The 19,258-nt window shown below is 50.8% G+C and overlaps 3 protein-coding genes across 6 annotated transcripts; 1 reads left to right on the top strand and 2 right to left on the bottom strand.

Moving 5' to 3' along the window:
* Window positions 1-819: 819 nt before the first annotated feature.
* Window positions 820-5,644, bottom strand: LOC129591809 (transcription factor GATA-5-like). Of its 3 annotated transcripts, none has more exons than XM_055487630.1 (6): window positions 5,290-5,644; window positions 2,897-3,403; window positions 2,219-2,298; window positions 2,036-2,149; window positions 1,835-1,963; window positions 820-1,662 (listed from the first exon to the last, which is right to left on the bottom strand). In XM_055487630.1, exons 2-6 carry the CDS (start codon window positions 3,387-3,389, stop codon window positions 1,495-1,497), a joined length of 984 nt encoding a protein of 327 aa, XP_055343605.1. In that variant the 5' UTR covers window positions 3,390-3,403; window positions 5,290-5,644; the 3' UTR covers window positions 820-1,494. The 3 variants fall into 3 exon arrangements, with proteins under 3 accessions (XP_055343605.1, XP_055343603.1, XP_055343604.1); XM_055487628.1 differs by having other exon boundaries at window positions 2,897-3,444; window positions 5,290-5,643; XM_055487629.1 differs by lacking the exon at window positions 5,290-5,644 and adding an exon at window positions 3,951-4,326 and having other exon boundaries at window positions 2,897-3,444.
* A 3,827-nt stretch (window positions 5,645-9,471) lies between these two features.
* On the top strand, window positions 9,472-12,825 carry LOC129591834 (uncharacterized). Of its 2 annotated transcripts, XR_008690890.1 has the most exons (5): window positions 9,472-9,740; window positions 9,929-10,064; window positions 10,202-10,860; window positions 11,185-12,128; window positions 12,624-12,825. XR_008690890.1 is itself a non-coding variant. In XM_055487660.1 (3 exons), the coding sequence occupies exons 1-3, from the start codon at window positions 9,556-9,558 to the stop codon at window positions 10,745-10,747; spliced, it is 867 nt and encodes a 288-aa protein (XP_055343635.1). In that variant the 5' UTR covers window positions 9,472-9,555; the 3' UTR covers window positions 10,748-10,984. The 2 variants fall into 2 exon arrangements, 1 of the variants encoding a protein (XP_055343635.1); XM_055487660.1 differs by lacking the exons at window positions 11,185-12,128; window positions 12,624-12,825 and having other exon boundaries at window positions 10,202-10,984.
* A 2,601-nt stretch (window positions 12,826-15,426) lies between these two features.
* LOC129591767 (uncharacterized protein K02A2.6-like) lies at window positions 15,427-18,689 on the bottom strand. Its single transcript, XM_055487568.1, has 2 exons — window positions 18,138-18,689; window positions 15,427-18,090 (listed from the first exon to the last, which is right to left on the bottom strand). The coding sequence occupies exons 1-2, from the start codon at window positions 18,687-18,689 to the stop codon at window positions 15,427-15,429; spliced, it is 3,216 nt and encodes a 1,071-aa protein (XP_055343543.1).
* Between the last annotated feature and the right edge of the window lie 569 nt (window positions 18,690-19,258).

The raw sequence follows: 19,258 nt of genomic DNA, 5'->3' as shown, positions 1-19,258 counted from the left end.
AGAATCACTGGTGGAAAAAATATAAGAATAAACTGAAAGGTGGTGGCAATAGCCAAAAGGGCGGGTTGTAAGGAGTGACAATAGTCAAAGGGGGTGTTTATTTTATTTAAATAAAGGGGGTGACAATAGTCAAAAGGGGGTGCGAGGGGGTGATAATAGTCAAAAGGGGGTGCAGGGGGGTGACAATAGCCATTTCCTTTATTGATTTCAACATTGTACAAGCAAAATGCCGTTTTACACTTAAAACTCAAATATTGAATAGCTAAAACAAATGAAACAACTCTTCCAGCTCTTTTGAACAACCAACAGTACCCAGAACAGATGCGGCATTTCCGCGCTGAATTTCGACGCTTATACGCTGCCACAAAAACTCGGTAGCGCGCGCTTCTCCTGTTTGATCTTTTATGCGTCGGCCGACTTCACTGATGAACTGACGGGTACTGGCGCTACAGGTTCCCGTAGTCTCCAAGGAAACTGGTTGGAGAAAGGAACGATCAGTCAGTTCCCTGTAGTTGTTCCTCTTTCGCTCTTCCGCGTCTTCTGCTGCCGATCCCGCTTCCTCCGATGAGCCGGCAATGTACGATATAGCGAAAGTGTCGCACACTGTAACATCCCAAATCAATGGGAGGCCGTTCTTCCAAGGGAAAAGAGATAAACCGTCCGGCCGCTTCCCATCTAACCTGCCCAATCCAGGTGGCTCCAGAATAGAAGGCACTTTTGCTGATTCCAGGCTGCGTTGAATAAGGCTATTCAGACTTGCGTGTCGCCTGAATCTCCCTTGACTTTTCGAACATGACAAACCATGCAAACCTAGAGCATCAGCCATTTCCCCGCATCGGCATTTGTGTTGCTTACAGATCTGAACTCCCAACCGTAAAGCAAGCGATTCGTGCCGCAGCGTCGTCCAACAGTGTGCCAAGGCTAGCAACCGGCAAAGCAAACAACCAGGCACTGGCATTCTTAGTAGAGGCGGCCAACAAGCGAGCAGAGGCGATAACGTCGGCATCCTCCTTTAAGGCTTCCAGCTTCCTGATAGTCAACATGTCCGACCACAGGCGTTGATTGCTTCGGTATTCTTTAGCACTGTTAAGTTTATTGTTTACATTTATGAGGAAAATAACACGAAGCTGCGTGGATGCCAGAAATCGTACAAACGAAGGTACTATGTGCAAGCAGCGAGCGGAAACCGAGTATTCAGTTTCATACCAGTCAGAACATTCAGTTCACGGCAGGTAAGTACATACATAATTTAACACAAAAAGATAGCAGCGCTGTCGTCTTGTAAAAAAACCGACAGCAGTAATTAAATCACGGTACAGCCAGTATGCGAGCATAGTTATTGTACAATGTAAGAGTATGTAGAGCATATCTGGGCAGCAGTCAACACCAGACCGGCACGATTAAAATAATTACGTGGTAATAATTATGGTAATAACTGAATTAGCCACTAACTAAATAAACCGGCACTGGCGAGCCGAGGGCGGCGATTGCGTTTTATGGGTAGCGTCTACTCCACTGCGTATCGGTCAGCGTCAAGCGAGCAGTCATATCCACGGCGAGTTTCTCGGCGCGGTGGCTGTCAGTGCCGGCGGATCCGGAGGTATCCTCGCTGCCTTTGCGGATCAGGATGCGGTTCTTGCGCATCTGACTCGGACGCGCCGCCTGATGAATTACGAAGCAATTGCCTATTACTACTACTAATAACTGCATGAATAACTAATTACAATAATTAGTAATTACAATTACAATACTAATTACTAACTGATGGATTACTTAATAAAATTTAGAGCCACTACCGTACCAGATAAATAGACACCGTAATAAATGTACGTACGCGGTGGAGTTTCAAGTAGAGACCGCAGGCGTTGCACAGTGGCTGGCCATATTCATCTCGTCGCCAGAGCGTTGTGGTGTCCGTGGCGCAGTTGGAGCAAATCAAGTGCGCACCGCGAGAGGTATGTTGCTGCAAATTAAAGGGTGACACTGAAAAAGGCTTAATCGGTCAGCGCGCAACATATCTGCACACTTTCTTTACCAGCCGTTTATTACGCCGGCCCAGCGGCCGGTTGACGGTGGTGATCTTGCGATGGAGGCAGGCGTTGCAGAGAGAGGGCCCGATCCGATCACGACCCGACAGCAGATCGCTGTGCTGCAATATCAGGTATCAATCCTGAGTCCCTGATCAAGGAAAAAATGGCGGCGGCGGTAACATACGTACCGGGTTTTCCTGTATTGGCGAGCCGCAGTTGGCGCACTTCCGGCCCTTCGTGCCCGCTTCCACCTCTGCCACGCCACACTCTATATACAGACGTTCATATCACAAAGATCACCAAGCATATCCCGCAATAAATCAGGAAAATTACCCTACGTAAAGGTCAAAACGACGTACATCTATAGTAATAACATATAAAATACGTATTTACACGTATAAATATAGATATACATATTATATAGATACAGATATGATTCGTTATTTTAATTATACAGATATACGTACCATATAAGCTTATGCGTATAATCACATAATTATAGGTATTCGCTACATACTGATACGTATACTGATTATGTCTTATACTAATTATAAATTTTGATCATTTTAAGTACGTCGTTTTTTTCGTTCTCTTAGTGTAAACCTGTGCTAGCCCATCTGATCTGTGAGCTGACTGGTGTCGAATAAAACATTTTTTGATCTCGTATTCTTGTATATAAACTATACGAGTATGCCCGCAGAGCCGCATACGTAAACGAAATTTAATAATAATACGAAACTTATTGCAACTACGTATAATAGTTGGCATTAATTCACAAATTAACATTTATAGCATCAATTCATTTCGAATTAACTTTGATTATATTTTCTTTGTTTACTTATCATCGAAAAGAAAAACGTTTTTACCGACGTATCCGACTGGCTGGTTTCGAATGGTGGTGGGCGCCCCGGCGCTGTGCGGGATCGTCGGGTAGTATGCCGAACCGGCGTAACGATCGGCCGGATACCAATAAGGCTGCTGGTCCAACGGTATCACGGCCCCGGTCCGCTGCGGGAGGGCGTGGCGGGTGTCGGCGCTCTGCACTGTCGTCAGAGACCGGACCCAATAGGACGGCGTGGCCGCCCCGTAGTCGGGACCGGCGGAGGTGGCGCTGCTGCTGCTGAAGTGTCTAGACGGGGCGTCGGTCACGGCGTAAACGTCCTGCATGTCGGCTTCGGCCGCCGGGATGTACAGGGAGCTGGGCGGGACGCTGACCTCCTGATGGGCGACCGTCGTCACCTGCGACAGCAAGTTCATGGTGTTGGCCGCCGGAAATCCACCGGAGGGGATGGAGCCACGATCGGGGCGGACCACATCGGTCTCCGAGCGGTCGGCCGTTCCGATCCCGGGAGTATCCATTTATGATGGTGGATCTAGGAAGAATCCACGGACAGAGACAGAAACGGAATCTATCCTGCAGAGTGAGCAGTGTTGTTTACTACGAGTTATGCGGAAACGCAAGACACCCGACAATCAACTGCACACTTTATCCCATTCACATGACACTACAGAAGCTCCCGCAGCAGAATGCTGCGGGGCCAAAAGAGCAGCAAGTTACTCAGACGACGATGGCTAGCAACTGAAGAATCTACCAGATTGAAGATCTGGCAGATGAAGAAATTCAACACCAGAATACAGCAAAACAACTTAGCACCCGCACCAGTGCGGGCGTACGGGGAGGCCACTCCTCCTCACACATTTGTTGCGTCCCTTTACCAAGAAAATAACATACTCCGTTCAACCAGAAAGTTACACGCCGTTGGACTGAATAAAAGCAACAGCATATCGAAGTGTTTCCAAAATAATAACAAGAAAAATATAAGAACAGTAAAACAACTATATAGGAAACAGACGATAATTAAATAGTCTTTGAAATGAACTAGTGAGTTATCCGTTATGTACCGTAAATACATCGCCAACCTGGAAAAATCCACTGTGAATATTTGTTGGGGAAAAATAATTACCAGCGAGACCGTCAAGAAATGCCAAGAAATTCACAATCACAATTGATATGTTAGTAGTACTTCTGCAGTATTTATCGGTATATCGGCAGTTTAACTGATCAAACAGGCCAAACTGCACAAAGGTACCGTTGCGCGGGAAACCCACCAGATGGAGCTCAGGACCTAATACTCAGTATTCTCTAATTATTCAAAGCTACACTGCTCTGCACGCTTTTATGTTGGCATTCCGTTACATATGTATACTATTTTCTTGCTCGAACTGGCATTCCTGTTTCACAACGCGCCCAACTGCTCTGGAAACACGCGCCTACGACCAGTATTATAATCCCACTGATATCAGTGTCTTCATTGAACGTCAAACGTCTCGTGCGTGGCCATAATCGCAACAACGGATGCGTAAAGTTTCTGTGTGTCGACTCGACTGCTGAGCCGCGCGACGGGGCCAAAGTCCACTGTTGATGAGCAACTCTGCCATAATATTATTGTGTTTGGATGTTTCAAAAGATCTCTTAACAAGAACTGTGAGCTTATGACATCAACCTATCTATTTGACTAATTGTCGCCCAAACCTACATCGCGCAGACATCCAGGGTGCCGGGGAGTGCAGCGGAAATACGAGAAAACCGGAAGTTAGGAAAATACAGCGGACTAACAGACCGTTACATAGTTCAACCGCTGGCGTTCGAAACAACGGGTACATTCGGACCACTGACGAAGAAATTCTTTAAAGAGCTGTCGAGAAAGATTATCGACAGCACAGGCAACCCCCGCTCAGGAGGGTTTTTACGCCAACGAATTGGTATTGAGATTCAGAGAGGAAATGCAGTTTCTGTTCTCGGTACATTTAGCGATACGGTAGAGAAGGAAGATGTGTACCTCGCCTTTCATTTGGCTGAACGGAAATGATGTTAAAATCTCTTCTGTTAAATGTTAATTGATACTCTTGTATTACATTACCCAACATTCGTGATTAAAGTGTTATAAAAAAAATTTGTCCTCTAAAACTCAATAAAGTTAAGTAATACGGTATGTCGACGGTGCGACACCATCATAGCAACGCAGCACAACGATCAACAATAACTCATAAACAATTATAAGTCGATGCAGATTACTTAACTGCACAACAAGATTATTAGAAACCTTTAATAAGTATCGTGGTACGAGTGCAAACTATGCACCACAACAAGTATTTACAGTAAAGATGTCTGAAGCACCAGTCATTTCTATCCAATGGACGATAATGCTTAGGTAAGAAAAGCACATTATATGGTATAAACTAAATGCCAGAAACTTACTGTCGTCGGCTTGTAGAGCAGCGAACAGGCGTTTCTTCTCGTTACCGGGGGAATAACCAATGGATATAATCCTGGCAAATGGCGGTATCGGGCAAATGATAACGGCTAAAGGTCACCTCGTGGAAATTTAAGAACACAGACCGTCACTGCGGCCGCCGTAAAAATATGTATCTAATTTGTCTAATTCAGCAATCAGCTGGGTTCTGTTTATTCGCGAAAGAATTTCCTGACATACAATTCGAGAAATGCTGTGGCTGACAGCACCAGAGCATTGCGCTGACAAGTCGGCAACGACGCGTGCTGTTTGGTTGGCGATGCTGGGCAAAAACCCAGAAGGGGGCGGAGCCTGCGGCTTTATGCGCTTTATCTCTCACATAATTATTTGTATGCATTTAATTTGAAGAAAAAATGGAAACAAATTCGAATTCGAGTGCGATGCACTCTTCTGAATAAATTTTGTTAGATACGCGACTTTGATGGGAATGCAGATCTGTACAGATGTGTATGTAGTGCTCCTTATGCAGAAAATTTTTCAGTGTTGTACTCACAATCCGGTTAGTCGCGCCCGGCTAAACACGGCTTTAACACGCAGGACGTTTGTTATTGTTGTTCATTACTGGTCAGACCGGCCCGCGTTGAATGTTTATGGAATACATATCGGCCTATTTGCAAATACGCCGGTCATATATCACGCATACTTTTGCTATGTTCTTTCTGCCATTTTTCTATTGGCAGGCAAAGATTCCTGTTAATTATTTATTATACCATTTTATCCCGACACGATCACATACCAAAAAAACTTGGACGCGTCAGCTGATAGAAGATAACGGCAGAAAAGCAAAATTTCGTTTATGTTTTCTTTTGTAACCATAAATCTACCAAAGTAACATTTACTGTATCGTATTCAGTTTTAAAAAAAATGAGTGCAAAAGGATTGAGCGCGCCCATAACCTCAGCCTGCAGTGCATTGGTACTCGTGCATTCCCCGATGCAATAAATACATACTCGCCGAATGTGCCAAATAAAATTCGCGCTGATTAATTCCGGTATTAGAACTGGCCGTTTTTCGCGTAATCTTTAACTGGACAGACACTGGTGAATCAAGCGATCAAATAACACGCATGCAGTACGGAGCAGAGTGTAGCGCTATAACTATTCGATGCGCAGCGGGCGGGCAAAGGTCACACGGGGAATTTTATGCGCGTACATGTACATATGTGCTATGTGCAGTGCACTTAAACCGATTTACGAACGCATAAAAGCTGCGCGGCCGGTTATCGCGCGCCATTCCTTACCTTAAACCTTGTTTGCCGATACATGCAACTGTTTTGGCCAACGCTATTCTCGTGCATTTGCTGGGAAAGAGATTACTTCAATACGAGTACAGACGCGGGAAGATAAGTCAATATTTGCCGCACAGCTGTCTATCACCGTTCGCCGTTTTCCCGACAGACTGGCGCAGATGCACGCGTCAGCAGATATATAGAAGTATCATTAGTAAATGCCATGTTCTCCACCTCTTGTGTGCCGTGGCCAGTGGCGTAACGAGCCTAATATTTTGGGGGCTATGGCCCACCCCAAACGAAAAGTTATAGCATAGAGTCTATGGGAACGGCCTACCCCAAAGCCAGTACTTGTGGCCCACCCCAAACCTTTTTGCTCGTTACGCCGCTGGCCGTGGCCACTTTGCCGTTCTGACCGCGCGTCAGAATGCCCCCGCAAATGCGTATAATTAGTAAATATCCCTAAAAGATTCTGCATGCTTTCGCACATCACCAAATAAGAAGGACAACTTTGCAGTGTAAAATTAAAACCCGTATAAGCAAGTAATGTGGATGGTGACCTTTGCTTGGGCCGCCAAGAACGCTGCATTTCTTGTTGTGCCGAGTGCCGACATTGGCAAGTACACTAGTTCAAACTTCACTGGCGTTTCTCAGTGATCAGATTGGTTTCTCTGTTGTCGTTAATTCACGCTTTCTATCTAAGTCATGAATTCTCTTTTCTAACTTAATTTTCATTAATCTACGTCTTTTTTGACATCCTGTCATGTTCATTAATCTTAGCTCATTATGTTCATTATGGTATATAAGACGTTTATCGGGTCTATGATAGCCAACGAATCCAACGGTGTATTTTATTCACGTACAGTACTTTATTCCAGTGACAGAAATGAATTACGCCCACGCTGAGAGAAATGAGAATAACAACAGAATTATACACAGTAAACGCTAAGAAACAGCAGGAACAGCATATAATTCGGCCCACAACACCGCCGAAACACCGTCAGCCTTCCGCAACATGAGAAAACGCGGTGGAAAACAAGGAAGAGGCGAGCGCGCTGAGACAACAATGCGGACGCATGTTCTACGCATGCACAGAATCGAGCCGGTACCTACCGTGTGATCGACGGCGGCGGCCTCAGCTCGATCTGCGTGAAACGCAAGAATGCGCGGGGCGGTAATCATGACTGGCAGTTCGCTTCCCTGGATGACGATGCTGTGGACACAAATATACAGTGTAGGTATAATTAAGCAGTGGTCAGTGGCATACGCTGACCACTGCTTAATGCGGTGGAGGGATCGCTGTTCGGCACGCTACACGGTGACCTTTGCGCGTTCATCGGCATCGCTATTCGGCACGCTACACGGTGACCTTTGCGCGTTCATCGGCATCCAACCAAGCCCACGCTGCTGGCCAGCTGGCCAGCGGACGGATTGAAGGACGCACACGCTGTGCGGCATGCGAGCGGTGTCCGTGGGCGGCTGACCATCAGCCGACTCCGCCCCCGGGGAATCAAGCCCTGTCCGCTGCGCTGCTGGCGCCACTGCCGGCAATACAACAAGCAGACGCTGGACCACGATCAGCACATGCGCTGCGACCCTACACAGCACGTGGAAGGCCGCTTGGCGCATGCCAGTCGCGCGGCGCAGGCCCGGAATCGCCGGTACTTGTGCTGGATGACGCGGTCGCCGATCGACGGCGGGCCTGGCCAGTCGGCACGTATGTCGTATATCGCCGTGTTTGCGTGCATGGTGCCGGGTGGCCGGCTCACTGATCCGGGCCACCAGCCGCGGGATGTGCGTTATTTCCAACACCAACGTAGCGTGTCTGATTTAGTTGAACATTTTTTTCCACTTGCTGAACTTATTCTGATTTCTGGTGAACGTTGACACCTGTGACCTGACTGAAACAACATCGGCGTCTCCTCGGGGTGCGCGTGTTGCCTTTCATAACGCCGAACGCTGAAGAAGTCCACCCGGTTGGCGCTGCTTCTCCGGCGCAGAAGAAGGCAATTCCTCACCGGCACCGTCAGCTATCCCGCCGCTGGACCTCGCTGGCCACCGGACTGGTGGGGCGTCGGGACTCTACTGATCGTATAATGTTATTCGCTGTAACTATGTACCAAAGTTGGAGTAGCACGCTGAGGTTGGCGGGTGCAGTATAAGCAGCCCCGTTGCCGATTCGCTGAGACACGGTCAAGAGGGCGGCGCCGATGACCAGCGTGTCGCTGCTTGGCTGCGTCTAAAGATACTTAATCGTTATTCCGCGCATTATTAGGCAAGCAGACTGTCCAGACACGAGTGCACGTCATCCAGGCAGCTGTACTACAATTGCTTGGCGAAGAGGAATGCCAAGGCGTGGGCGGTGGGATGTCACTTGTGCCGATACTTTCGCTGCTTCCCACAGCAGGTCCACATCGACTACTGTACTGACTACTGCAGGATCGGCCGCGACACAGGCGGAAGCGTGTAAGAAGTGTAGACTGTCCTTGTGCCTTAATGGTCCATACATTCCGCACCCTCAGCATTCGAAGCAATGGGCCCGTGGGGACCATCGGTCAGTCCAAACGTGCAACTGTCACGGAAATCGGTCAACGGCTGCGCAGCCATACTGGAGATATTTGTATGCCGTGGTCGCTTATTATTAATCAATTACTCGTAATAGCACCCAGAACGCCGAGCAATTACAAAGCAACAGGTCGTCCATACAGGGAAACGACGGCGACACAGGCAGCTTAATTGCCTGCGACAATACGGCGCAAGCCCTGTTGTCATTGTTAGGATCGGGAAGAAGCAGTGCGCCATGCGCAACCTGCGCGAGAAGGCAGTTACCGCACAGGCTCGTTTGCAGTGTGCAGCACTCACTGCAGTTTGCAGACTGACTGCTGTGTGCAGACTTTTTAATTCCTTCCGCTTTGAAAAGTGTCTTCCTTCCGGAGATACCCTTTCTCGCTTGGCCGTCATTCGTGCGACTGGTGGATGAGAAATGGGCACATACGTGAAGCAGGTGCCCCGGGCACTGCGTCGCTCTCAATCCGTCCCGTCGGGCCCGCGGACGGTGGTAATCCGCGCAGCACAACCGCGAAATGCCTCGGTCAGCTCTCCCGATCTTCCCCGCTTCATGATGTTTCAGGGAGCCGAGATCCCGCTGTCCACCCCGCTCGCGCAGAGGTACGTTGGCCAGTTGAGGCGTGAAGCAGGTAGTACAGCCATGGTGCTGCCAACGTGTCCATCTGTGTGAGAGCTGCGTATACGTGCTGTGGGGAGGTGCAATCAACATCCAGTGGAGTATTGACGCTGCAGAATGTAGCGCGTGTGACTGGCTGAAGGCGCGTCGTTGCAGTTGTGTTGTTGCGCAGGTGGGATCGGGGACTGACCGTCTTCCCGCCGTCCGATGCCGCACCCCCGCTGGCCGCTGCGGCGCGTGCAGTGGAGGATCCCCGTCCGCTGACGGATAAGCGCTGGCGGCGCGAAGCGATGGGGAAACTGCTGAATGTACGAGTACAGCGTATCTAGCCGCTTAGTATCATTATCATTATCGCACTACAGTAGCCAGCTTCATTAACGGCGATATCTTATCAGGCTATTGGAAAATGTTCTACTGTCGTAGCCTAATTATTTGCTCGCCGTAGGTTTTGGAAGCGCACAATTTCGATTGGGAGCATCCCAAGGGAGATCGCCTACAGTTGCAGCATCTGCTGCACATGGATCTTGCCATGCTGCGCCAGATTTTTTCTCATTTGGATGGCATTCTCTCTGCCCACTCGGATCCGGCCGAGAAGCTGCTGCCAGCCACCATGGCCCAGCGGGCCCGCGAGATGGGCTATCCATACCTCCGCAAGTTAACGCCGAACACGTTCAAGGCTCCCAATATCCCGTCGTCCTGGCCGACGGTGTGCGGATTCCTGGACTGGCTGCGGGAGGCAGTCGAGGCGCATCGCGCCGCGGGAGATGCTGGCGCCGTCGACGCCCGGGAGGCGGCTGGCCAGGCTGCGCGTGCCAACCAGAAGCCCCGCGTCGTCCCCCGTCCGATCGCTGTGCCCATCCGTCAGGACGCCGAGTTGGCCGAGCAGTCGGGTGTGGGCCGTGTGGCGATTGCTCCTGGTGACGCTGTGCCGGATGCTGCTGCGCTGCAGCCCGCGATGACTCCCGGTGGACCGCCCAGCGCCGACGCCTGAACGCCGTGTCCTTTGCCATACCTGTGATTTGTGGCGAGAAGGTGCAGATGCTGCTGTCCGACCGCTTCCTCGGCTTCGTCATGCTCCCCGTCGCCGGCTCCTGGAACTACAACGTGGGTCGGCCGCAGTTTTCTCATTTTGCGCTGGGTTTGTCTGGTTTGACATTGTGTTCTACTAGTCTTCTTTTTGGGAGGCTGCCGTTGAAACTGTTTTTTTTTATGCCGAATTCCCTTTTCTTAGTGAAATATTTAGGCATGCATGTCATTAAAAACAGTATAATGCGCTCATACGCGTCGATACATACCATCTAGTGCCAAAAAGTGTGATTATTTTAACTAAAATAATTAAACGGCACTAGTACGTAAATAACGTAATTAAATCTTGCTGAAAGACTATTAGTTAATTTTTTTACTTAGTTACATTCAGTTAACTCGTAGATGCACTGCACCATGTCGGCTAACAGCGGTGAACGTGCCTCTTTCTATCCCAGCCCGAAAAATTAACAGAGTGGTGTTATGATGACCTGGAGGGACTGCATTCACGGGAGACAATCCCAGTAGAAATACCGCGCCGTGGATATCCGGGCGGTGCGCGGCGCTGGTGGCCTGGGGACGTTATCAATCTGACGCGGGGAGTGGACCTAACGGTTATGCAATGGTACGCCGCGGTGTTCGTTGTCCAGGGGCGGGATGACGCGGGTACCATCTGGACGGACATGGTCCCCCGGCAGCGTCTCCACTTCCCGGTGCCGGAAGCATGGTGGACGGGGGAAGCGAAAGAACGAAGGGTCCCCGATGACGCAGCTGCTTCCGGTGGCGTCGGGACGCTTCGTCAAGCGCAGTCTGCCGTTGCCGGCCGAATATCGTCAGGTGTCAGCAGCACAGCTGGCGCCGGTGCTCCGAGAGTCGCAGGCTAAGCACCAGCGCGCCTCTCAAGGCCAGGTGGTCGGTGTCGATGTCGTGGACGGGCAGGGGCATTTTATTGTGGCGCTGAACGGTGATGACGGGTGTCCGCCGCGGCAAGCCCAAGACATAGCACAGGTATGACGAGGTTTCTAGTTGTTGGCCACGTAACAAGTAGTTGTACTTAGTTGTGTGCCGCGGTCTGCCGTGTCAGACCATCTATCTGGTCCGCTGCTCGGTGAAGTCCCTGCACGACCTGACGCTACTGGAGCTGCCGGAACACACCACTAGCGCTGGATGTCGACGTGGCCAAGATGCGTCTGCCGTTAAACGGGGATGTCGCCAGCACCGTGTGGAATGCTCTCGAGGCGCTGCTGCCGACGCCCAGCGACGACGAGATGCAAGCACTATCGGCATGGTTGGCGTTTGTCGGTACGGCAGACGAGAGCCACGAGTAGAGTCGAACGGCAGCCTGCAAAGTAAGTGCCGCTGTGTAATATCCACTTGGATGTCCCCACAACGGGATTATCAGGAATTCACTGGGGAACTACCGTATGCTTCGACGCTTTTCGCCTTCGGACACTTTCACACTTTCACACTTTCGAATTCGTGTGACTGTGGGACATGGTATTCTCTGTGTTATTCCACATTTGGATACTGGACAATTTTTTTACTAATCTCATGTACAAGCTGTACTTATTTATTGGGCAGACGGCCATCAACATTACAAAATATGCATTCGCGTAATACTACGTAAAATGATTTGAATTTAAACGTTAAAGAAACAAGCTTGTACAACAGCACTGATTATCATGTAATCAATTTTTTAAAAAAATGTGTCATTAAATTTTGGAGCAACGCAGAGAACACCAGGTCTTTGGTGTCCGGTAGGCAATCCATATTGTGAATATGGCCGAAATGCGCAAAAAGTCCAAGTACTCCATTTTCAGTACGGAGCATTTTGTGTTCGTTAGGTGTTGTGTACGACGCAGACCACTGATCCGCGTCCCTCGTCGCATTACCACGGGAAGAAGTGGTGTACTGCGGAACCTGCACCTGCCGAACCTGTCGCGTTTTTCCTTGCGCTTTCTTCTCATCCCACGCAGTGGATCCGAGTAACAGTGTCGGACTCTCCTAATGGATGTTTTCCTTTTCTCAAGTCGTTTTCAGCGTCTTCGACGGCGTTTGCACTTTGCGCGGACATGGCCAAAGAAATGATTTTAAAGATGATTGTATTGTGCGTTTAAATTTTCTGCCAGATAAAGTTTGGCTTGCGGCATTGAAAAGTTATGAATTATTGAATCGGTTTTCGTTCCAATTATTTTGATCACAACGGTTACACTGTGCTTAGTGCATACATTAAAACAGAGCCGCTTAAACGATAACAAAAAATCTCTGTATGCCTATCCAGTCCATCCATGGTGCCCAGTACCGACGCCGCCTGCCCCCGTTGAACTTCAATCGACAGGCGCTGTCGAAGAAACTCATGCGAGCGTACTTCGCAGGTTTGTTGTTGCAGTTTATTTACCTAGTTCGAGATTGTAGAGCAGTGGTTCAATGCAGCAAGTGTTGCAGGTTTGCGGTACTCTGGTAATATGATACTGATTGTATCCGAACGCTTTGAATGTATGAACATGCATCTCATTATGTAAAATAATTTAGAGGGTAATGCTGAATGACAGTTTAATTTTATGAAATAATTTATGTGAGAACTTGTGTTAGAAGTAAAAGTGTGCATATAATGCGTGCGCCTGCAATAATATGGCGCAGTACCACAGTAAGTTTCTCTGCGCCAGATAGTGTGGTGGTTACGCTTTCCTTTGCCTGCTTCTCCAGCCTTATACACCGATTTGCAGCTTTTGTACAGCTTACGCTTTCTCTCTGCCTGCTTATCCAGTCTTATACACCACCATGCAGCTTTTCGTATGGTTAACGCTTTTTCTTTGACTACTTCTCCAGTCTTGTAAACCGTTCTGCAGCTTTTCGCTTAGTTGTCGCTTTTTCCCTTGCCTGCTTATCCAGTCTTATACACCGTTTTGCAGATTTTGTACAGTCTACGCTTTTCCAGTGCCTGCTTCTCCAGTCTTGTAAACCGTTCTGCAGCTTTTCGCTTAGTTGTCGCTTTTTCCCTTGCCTGCTTATCCAGTCTTATACACCGTTTTGCAGATTTTGTACAGTCTACGCTTTTCCAGTGCCTGCTTCTCCAGTCTTGTAAACCGTTCTGCAGCTTTTCGCTTAGTTGTCGCTTTTTCCCTTGCCTGCTTATCCAGTCTTATACACCGTTTTGCAGATTTTGTACAGTCTACGCTTTTCCAGTGCCTGCTTCTCCAGTCTTGTAAACCGTTCTGCAGCTTTTCGCTTAGTTGTCGCTTTTTCCCTTGCCTGCTTATCCAGTCTTATACACCGTTTTGCAGATTTTGTACAGTCTACGCTTTTCCAGTGCCTGCTTTTCCAGTCTTGTAAACCGTTCTGCAGCTTTTCGCTTAGTTGACGCTTTTTCCCTTGCCTGCTTATCCAGTCTTATACACCACAATGCAGCTTTTCGTATGGTTAACGCTTTTTCTTTGACTACTTCTCCAGTCTTGTAAACCGTTCTGCAGCTTTTCGCTTAGTTGACGCTTTTTCCCTTGCCTGCTTATCCAGTCTTATACACCACAATGCAGCTTTTCGTATGGTTAACGCTTTTTCTTTGACTACTTCTCCAGTCTTGTAAACCGTTCTGCAGCTTTTCGCTTAGTTGTCGCTTTTTCTCTTGCCTGCTTATCCAGTCTTATACACCGTTTTGCAGATTTTGTACAGTCTACGCTTTTCCAGTGCCTGTTTCTCCAGTCTTGTAAACCGTTCTGCAGCTTTTCGCTTAGTTGACGCTTTTTCCCTTGCCTGCTTATCCAGTCTTATACACCACAATGCAGCTTTTCGTATGGTTAACGCTTTTTCTTTGACTACTTCTCCAGTCTTGTAAACCGTTCTGCAGCTTTTCGCTTAGTTGACGCTTTTTCCCTTGCCTGCTTATCCAGCTTATACACCGTTTTGCAGATTTTGTACAGTCTACGCTTTTCCAGTGCCTGCTTCTCCAGTCTTGTAAACCGTTCTGCAGCTTTTCGCTTAGTTGACGCTTTTTCCCTTGCCTGCTTATACAGCTTATACACCGTTTTGCAGATTTTGTACAGGTCACATGCACATCTGACACCTCCCCCAGTGGGGAAAACCCACTCAGCCAAAAACATCCAGAAAATATTAAAGAAAAATTATTTCCCGAATTTAGGATCCATGAGTAGTAGATCCGGTTTTCTAATTTCTCGTCCGCTTTTTCGGATTCCCGGTTGTGGCTGCTGCTGAGTAGTGGTGTCACTTTTGGCGACGCGCGTCTTCGTCGGTTTTCTATTTTGCCATAGACGGAACTGCTGAGCTCGTCTGCGGCTTTGCGGGTTTCGCAGAGACAGTTTCTGGCACTGCTGTCTGAAACTCCTTCGTCGGCTCCTGTTCCAACTTCTCAGGTTGGTCGTCAACAGCTGCAGGCGCATGAGCTAAAGTGACGGGCGGTGCGCTCGGTGCTTCGGGTACAAAAGGTACGGTCGGTGCAGTCGGTGTACCGTGCAGTTTCGGTACGTTAGGTGCTTCCGGTATCGCGCGCTCGTCCGGATGCAGCCAATGTCGCGGACGCATTTGGTTCTCATGCCTGCGTAACATCGTGCCATTAATTAATTCCACCCAAATGCGTGAACCTTCGCGCTTGACCAGCTGTCCTCTTTGCCAGTCGACCGTCCGAATCGGACGCTAATCGCGCACCATCACGTAGTCGCCGACTTGGAAATGCTTCGCCTTCGTTCGCTTGTCAAAGTTCTGCTGGTAGCGTCGCCGGTTGGCTTCCGTCGTGGGCAGCTTGACAGGTACCAGCAAGTCCAGCTGAGAACGCAGTTTCCGGCCAAGGAAAAGTTCTGCGGGAGATTTCCCTGTCGTAGCAAGGGGGGCGCTCCGGTATCGGAAAAGGAACTCGCGGAGCGCGGCCGATAGCGACTTCCGGTCCGCCATGAGTTTCGTAATTCCGTCCCTAAACGTTTGAACGTAACGCTCAGCCTGGCCGTTCGATTGCGGATGGCCGGGTGGTGTTCGCAGGTGTCGGATGCCGTGTTCCGCGCAGAAGTCGGCAAACTCCTGCGACGTGAACTGGGTGCCGTTGTCCGTCACCATTTCGGTACACGCACCGTAACGGCTGAACAGGTTCCGTAGCGCTTCCAGAACACCGTCGGAAGTGGCGTGCTTCATCTGCACGACCTCCGGCCACTTCCACATGGCATCCACGATGAGCAGTAGCATTGTCCCATGGAATGGGCCGGCGAAGTCTATGTGGAGTCGTTTCCATGGCGCATCGGGGACTGCCCATTGCGACAGTGGAACCTTGGCGGTTTCCTTTGCTCGCTCGGAACAGATGCGACACTCTTTGGAGATGCGTTCAATGTCAGCATCCATGTGTGGCCACCAACAGTATCCCCGGGCCTCACCCTTCATCTTCCCCGCGCCCATGTGGGCGGCATGCAGGTAGTCGAGGATCTCCTGTCGGTGTTTCGCTGGTATGACTGTCCGGGAGCCCCAGCAGATGCAGTCGTTTATCACAATCAGCTCGTGTTCGAGTCGTTTATACGGACGCAGGTGTTCTTCGACTGAGGCAGGCCAGCCAGTCATAACGTACTCGTACACCTTGGACAGTTCCGGGTCGCTGGTGGTCTCCACCGCGATCGCTTCCACTGCAACGGGGAAACGGGACACATTATCCAGGTGAATAGCGTTCACCACACTGTCCATTCCCAGTCCGTACAGTCCGTCCAGCTCTGTCGAATGCAGCGGGAGGCGGCTGAGGCCGTCCGCCTGGCCGAAGTCCTCCGTCCTGCGGTACTCGATGCTGAAAGAGTACCCCATCAGCATGAGCGCCCATCGCTGTAGGCGGTGTGCTGTCACCACTGGAACTCCCTTCTTGGTGCCGAAGACGCTGAGAAGCGGCTTATGATCAGTACACAGGGTGAAATCGCGTCCGGCGATGTACTGATGGAACTTCCGGCAGCCGAAGACGAGTGCCAGGGCTTCCTTTTCTATCTGTCCGTAGTTCTTTTCGGCCGCTGTCAGGGTCTTGGACGCATGGGCAATCGGGCGTTCCGTTCCGTCCGGGAAACGGTGGCAAATCACGGCACCTACGCCATACTGGGACGCGTCCGCTGCCAGGACCAATGGCATCCGCGGGTCATGGTGAACCAGGAAGGTTGCGCGGACAATTTGGTCCTTCAGGGACAGGAACTGGGACTCGCAGTCCTTGGACCAAAACCAGGGAACTCCGGTCTTCAGGAGGGCGTGGAACGGGGCACACTTCCCGGAAAGGCCGCGGACGAACTTCCCGTAGTGGTTGACCAAACCCAGAAACGCGCGGAGCTCACTGATATTGGTAGGACGGGCCATTTCTCGGAGAGCCTTCACTCGGTCCTGGGAGATGTGGCGACCTTGGTGGTCCACCACGAACCCAAGGTACTCCACGGAGTCCTGCAGAAAGTGGCACTTGCTCCGTTTGAGCGTGAACCCGTGCTCCTCTAGACGCTGAAGGACCTTCTCCAGGTTCCTCAAGTGCTCCTCTTCGGTCGCCCCGGTGATGATGATGTCATCCAGATAGATGGCAACACCCTCGCGGCCTTGGAGGACGCTTTCCATTATCCGTTGAAAGATGCTGGGGCCGCACGCTACGCCAAAGGGAAGGCGGTTGTATCGGAACAACCCCTTGTGGGTATTGATCACCAGCAGTTTCTTACTGTCGTCGTCTAGCTCGACCTGGGCGTATGCCTCCGCCAGGTCAAGGGTGGCGAATTTCCGACCGCCATTGAGCTTGGCGAAAAGCTCCTCCGGTGTCGGCAGCGGATATTGCTGGACATCTAGGGCGTCATTCAGGCCCGTGCTGAGGTCGGCACAGGTGCGGATGTCCCCCGCCCGCTTCTGCGCGGTTACCACCGGAGCTGCCCAGTCCGCCCGCTCGACCGTAGTCAGAATCCCTTTCTCCACGAGGCGGTCCAGGTCGCGCTCGAGGGCTTCCCGGAACGCAAACGGGACTGGCCGCACCTTTCGGAACACCGGCGTGGCTCCGGGCTTCAGGTGCAGATGGGCTTTGTAGTGCCGGCAATGGCCCAACTCTTCGCGGAACACGGTGCTGTGCTTCGCCAGCAGCTCCTCCACCGTGATTCCGGAGACGGTCGATACGGACGCCGACTGGAGGTCTCGCAGGCTCAGCCGACTGAGGTCGAGAGCCCGGATCCAGTCCCTCCCAAGAACGTTGCCACCGCTGGCCACAACGATTACTGGTAGCGCTTTCTTGTTCCGGCCGTGCGTGACATCCACTGTCACGGTGCCCATTACCTTCATGGCATGGCCTGTGAAGCTTCGCAAGAGGCTCGTGTAGGGCGACAGCTTAGGTGACCCAATTGCCGCCATGTGTCAACAGTCACTATAGTGACACTGGATCCAGTATCCAGAACTGGTGACACCGGGACGCCGTTCAGCTTGATCGGCACGTGGATGGATCGCCCGGCTGCTGCTTCGACCGAGAGCACATCCAGCTCCTCCTCCACGAGAAAGGTCGCGCGTCCACCCCGTCCGCGCTGCGGTTGCTTCGCGCTTCTACACACCTTTGCGATATGGCTTTTTCTCCCGCAATTTTTGCAGGCCAGCTCTTTTGCCCAGCACTCCGCTCGGACATGCTGGTTGGAGCCGCATCCGTCGCATACGCTTCCGCTACCACCATCAGATGCGGGCTGCCTGTCCGGGCCTGCGCCGCGCCGCTGCTGTCCGCCACGGTCGCCGCCGCGGTTTCTGCCTCGCGCGCCACCGCCACGGCGTGCGTTGTCCACGCGAGCCACATCAGGCGCCGTACTGCCTTTCCTGTTGCTCTTCCGGAGTTTGTACTCCTCGCAGATCTCCAGAGCCTTCTCCAGAGTGGTGTAGGTCTGGGATTGCAGGTGTTGGCGTGTAGCGTCGCTTGCGATTCCGTTCAGAAAGGTCGCCGACATATTCTTCTCAAGTACGTCGGCTGGGAAACCGCGGGGAAATGCCTTTCGACGCAGGCGATTCGAAAAATCCAGCAAGCGCTCGCCGGACTCTTGCTGCAGCTTGAAGTAGTTCCCTCACTCGGTGGCGGCTTTCGTTTTCTTCACGTAGGCATGCTCGAGCTTGTCCACCAGCTGCGCAATTGTGAAATTATCGGGATCAGTAGGCAAACACATGGAGAAAAGCATTTCCCCCGCATCGATCCCGAGTGAATCAAGCAGCAAACACTTCTGGTCTTCCAGGTCATTGATTTTCCGTAGCTTCACGTAATTCCTGTATTGAAATTGCCACCACCGCCACGTCATCTTCGCGGGTTCAAACTTGATCAGCCCTGATCCAGTCTTCTCGCCGGACGTCGTGGGGGCTGATGGCGAAGCGGGCGTCGTCGACGCCGTGGTCGACATTGTGGTGTGTGTAGGGAATCTGACCGCGTGAGGTCGTGTGGCCTTCACGCCAGTTTGTCACGGCGTGGTAATAAATAGGAATATTTATTAGTAATCGCTCGGTCGCTGACTAATCTGATCAGCGAACC

The sequence above is a fragment of the Paramacrobiotus metropolitanus genome, unplaced genomic scaffold (assembly GCF_019649055.1).
Source record: "Paramacrobiotus metropolitanus isolate TYO unplaced genomic scaffold, Prichtersi_v1.0 Parri_scaffold0000048, whole genome shotgun sequence".
NCBI lineage: Eukaryota > Metazoa > Tardigrada > Eutardigrada > Parachela > Macrobiotidae > Paramacrobiotus > Paramacrobiotus metropolitanus.
This window is presented reverse-complemented; position numbering and strand designations above follow the sequence as displayed.

Excerpts from the sequence above, each read along its gene's own strand:
- LOC129591809 (XM_055487630.1), bottom strand. The coding sequence starts at position 3,389 with ATGGATACTCCCGGGATCGGAACGGCCGACCGCTCGGAGACCGATGTG. Across the intron at positions 2,150-2,218 it reads CGCCAATACAGGAAAACCCG|CACAGCGATCTGCTGTCGGG; the intron begins GTACGTATGTTA and ends CTGATATTGCAG. Across the intron at positions 1,964-2,035 it reads GCCGGCGTAATAAACGGCTG|CAACATACCTCTCGCGGTGC; the intron begins GTAAAGAAAGTG and ends TTTAATTTGCAG.
- LOC129591767 (XM_055487568.1), bottom strand. The coding sequence starts at position 18,689 with ATGTCGGCGACCTTTCTGAACGGAATCGCAAGCGACGCTACACGCCAA. Across the intron at positions 18,091-18,137 it reads TTCTGGATACTGGATCCAGT|CTGTCGCCCTACACGAGCCT; the intron begins GTCACTATAGTG and ends GGGTCACCTAAG.
- LOC129591834 (XM_055487660.1), top strand. The coding sequence starts at position 9,556 with ATGGGCACATACGTGAAGCAGGTGCCCCGGGCACTGCGTCGCTCTCAA. Across the intron at positions 9,741-9,928 it reads TCCACCCCGCTCGCGCAGAG|GTGGGATCGGGGACTGACCG; the intron begins GTACGTTGGCCA and ends GTTGTTGCGCAG. Across the intron at positions 10,065-10,201 it reads CGATGGGGAAACTGCTGAAT|GTTTTGGAAGCGCACAATTT; the intron begins GTACGAGTACAG and ends TGCTCGCCGTAG.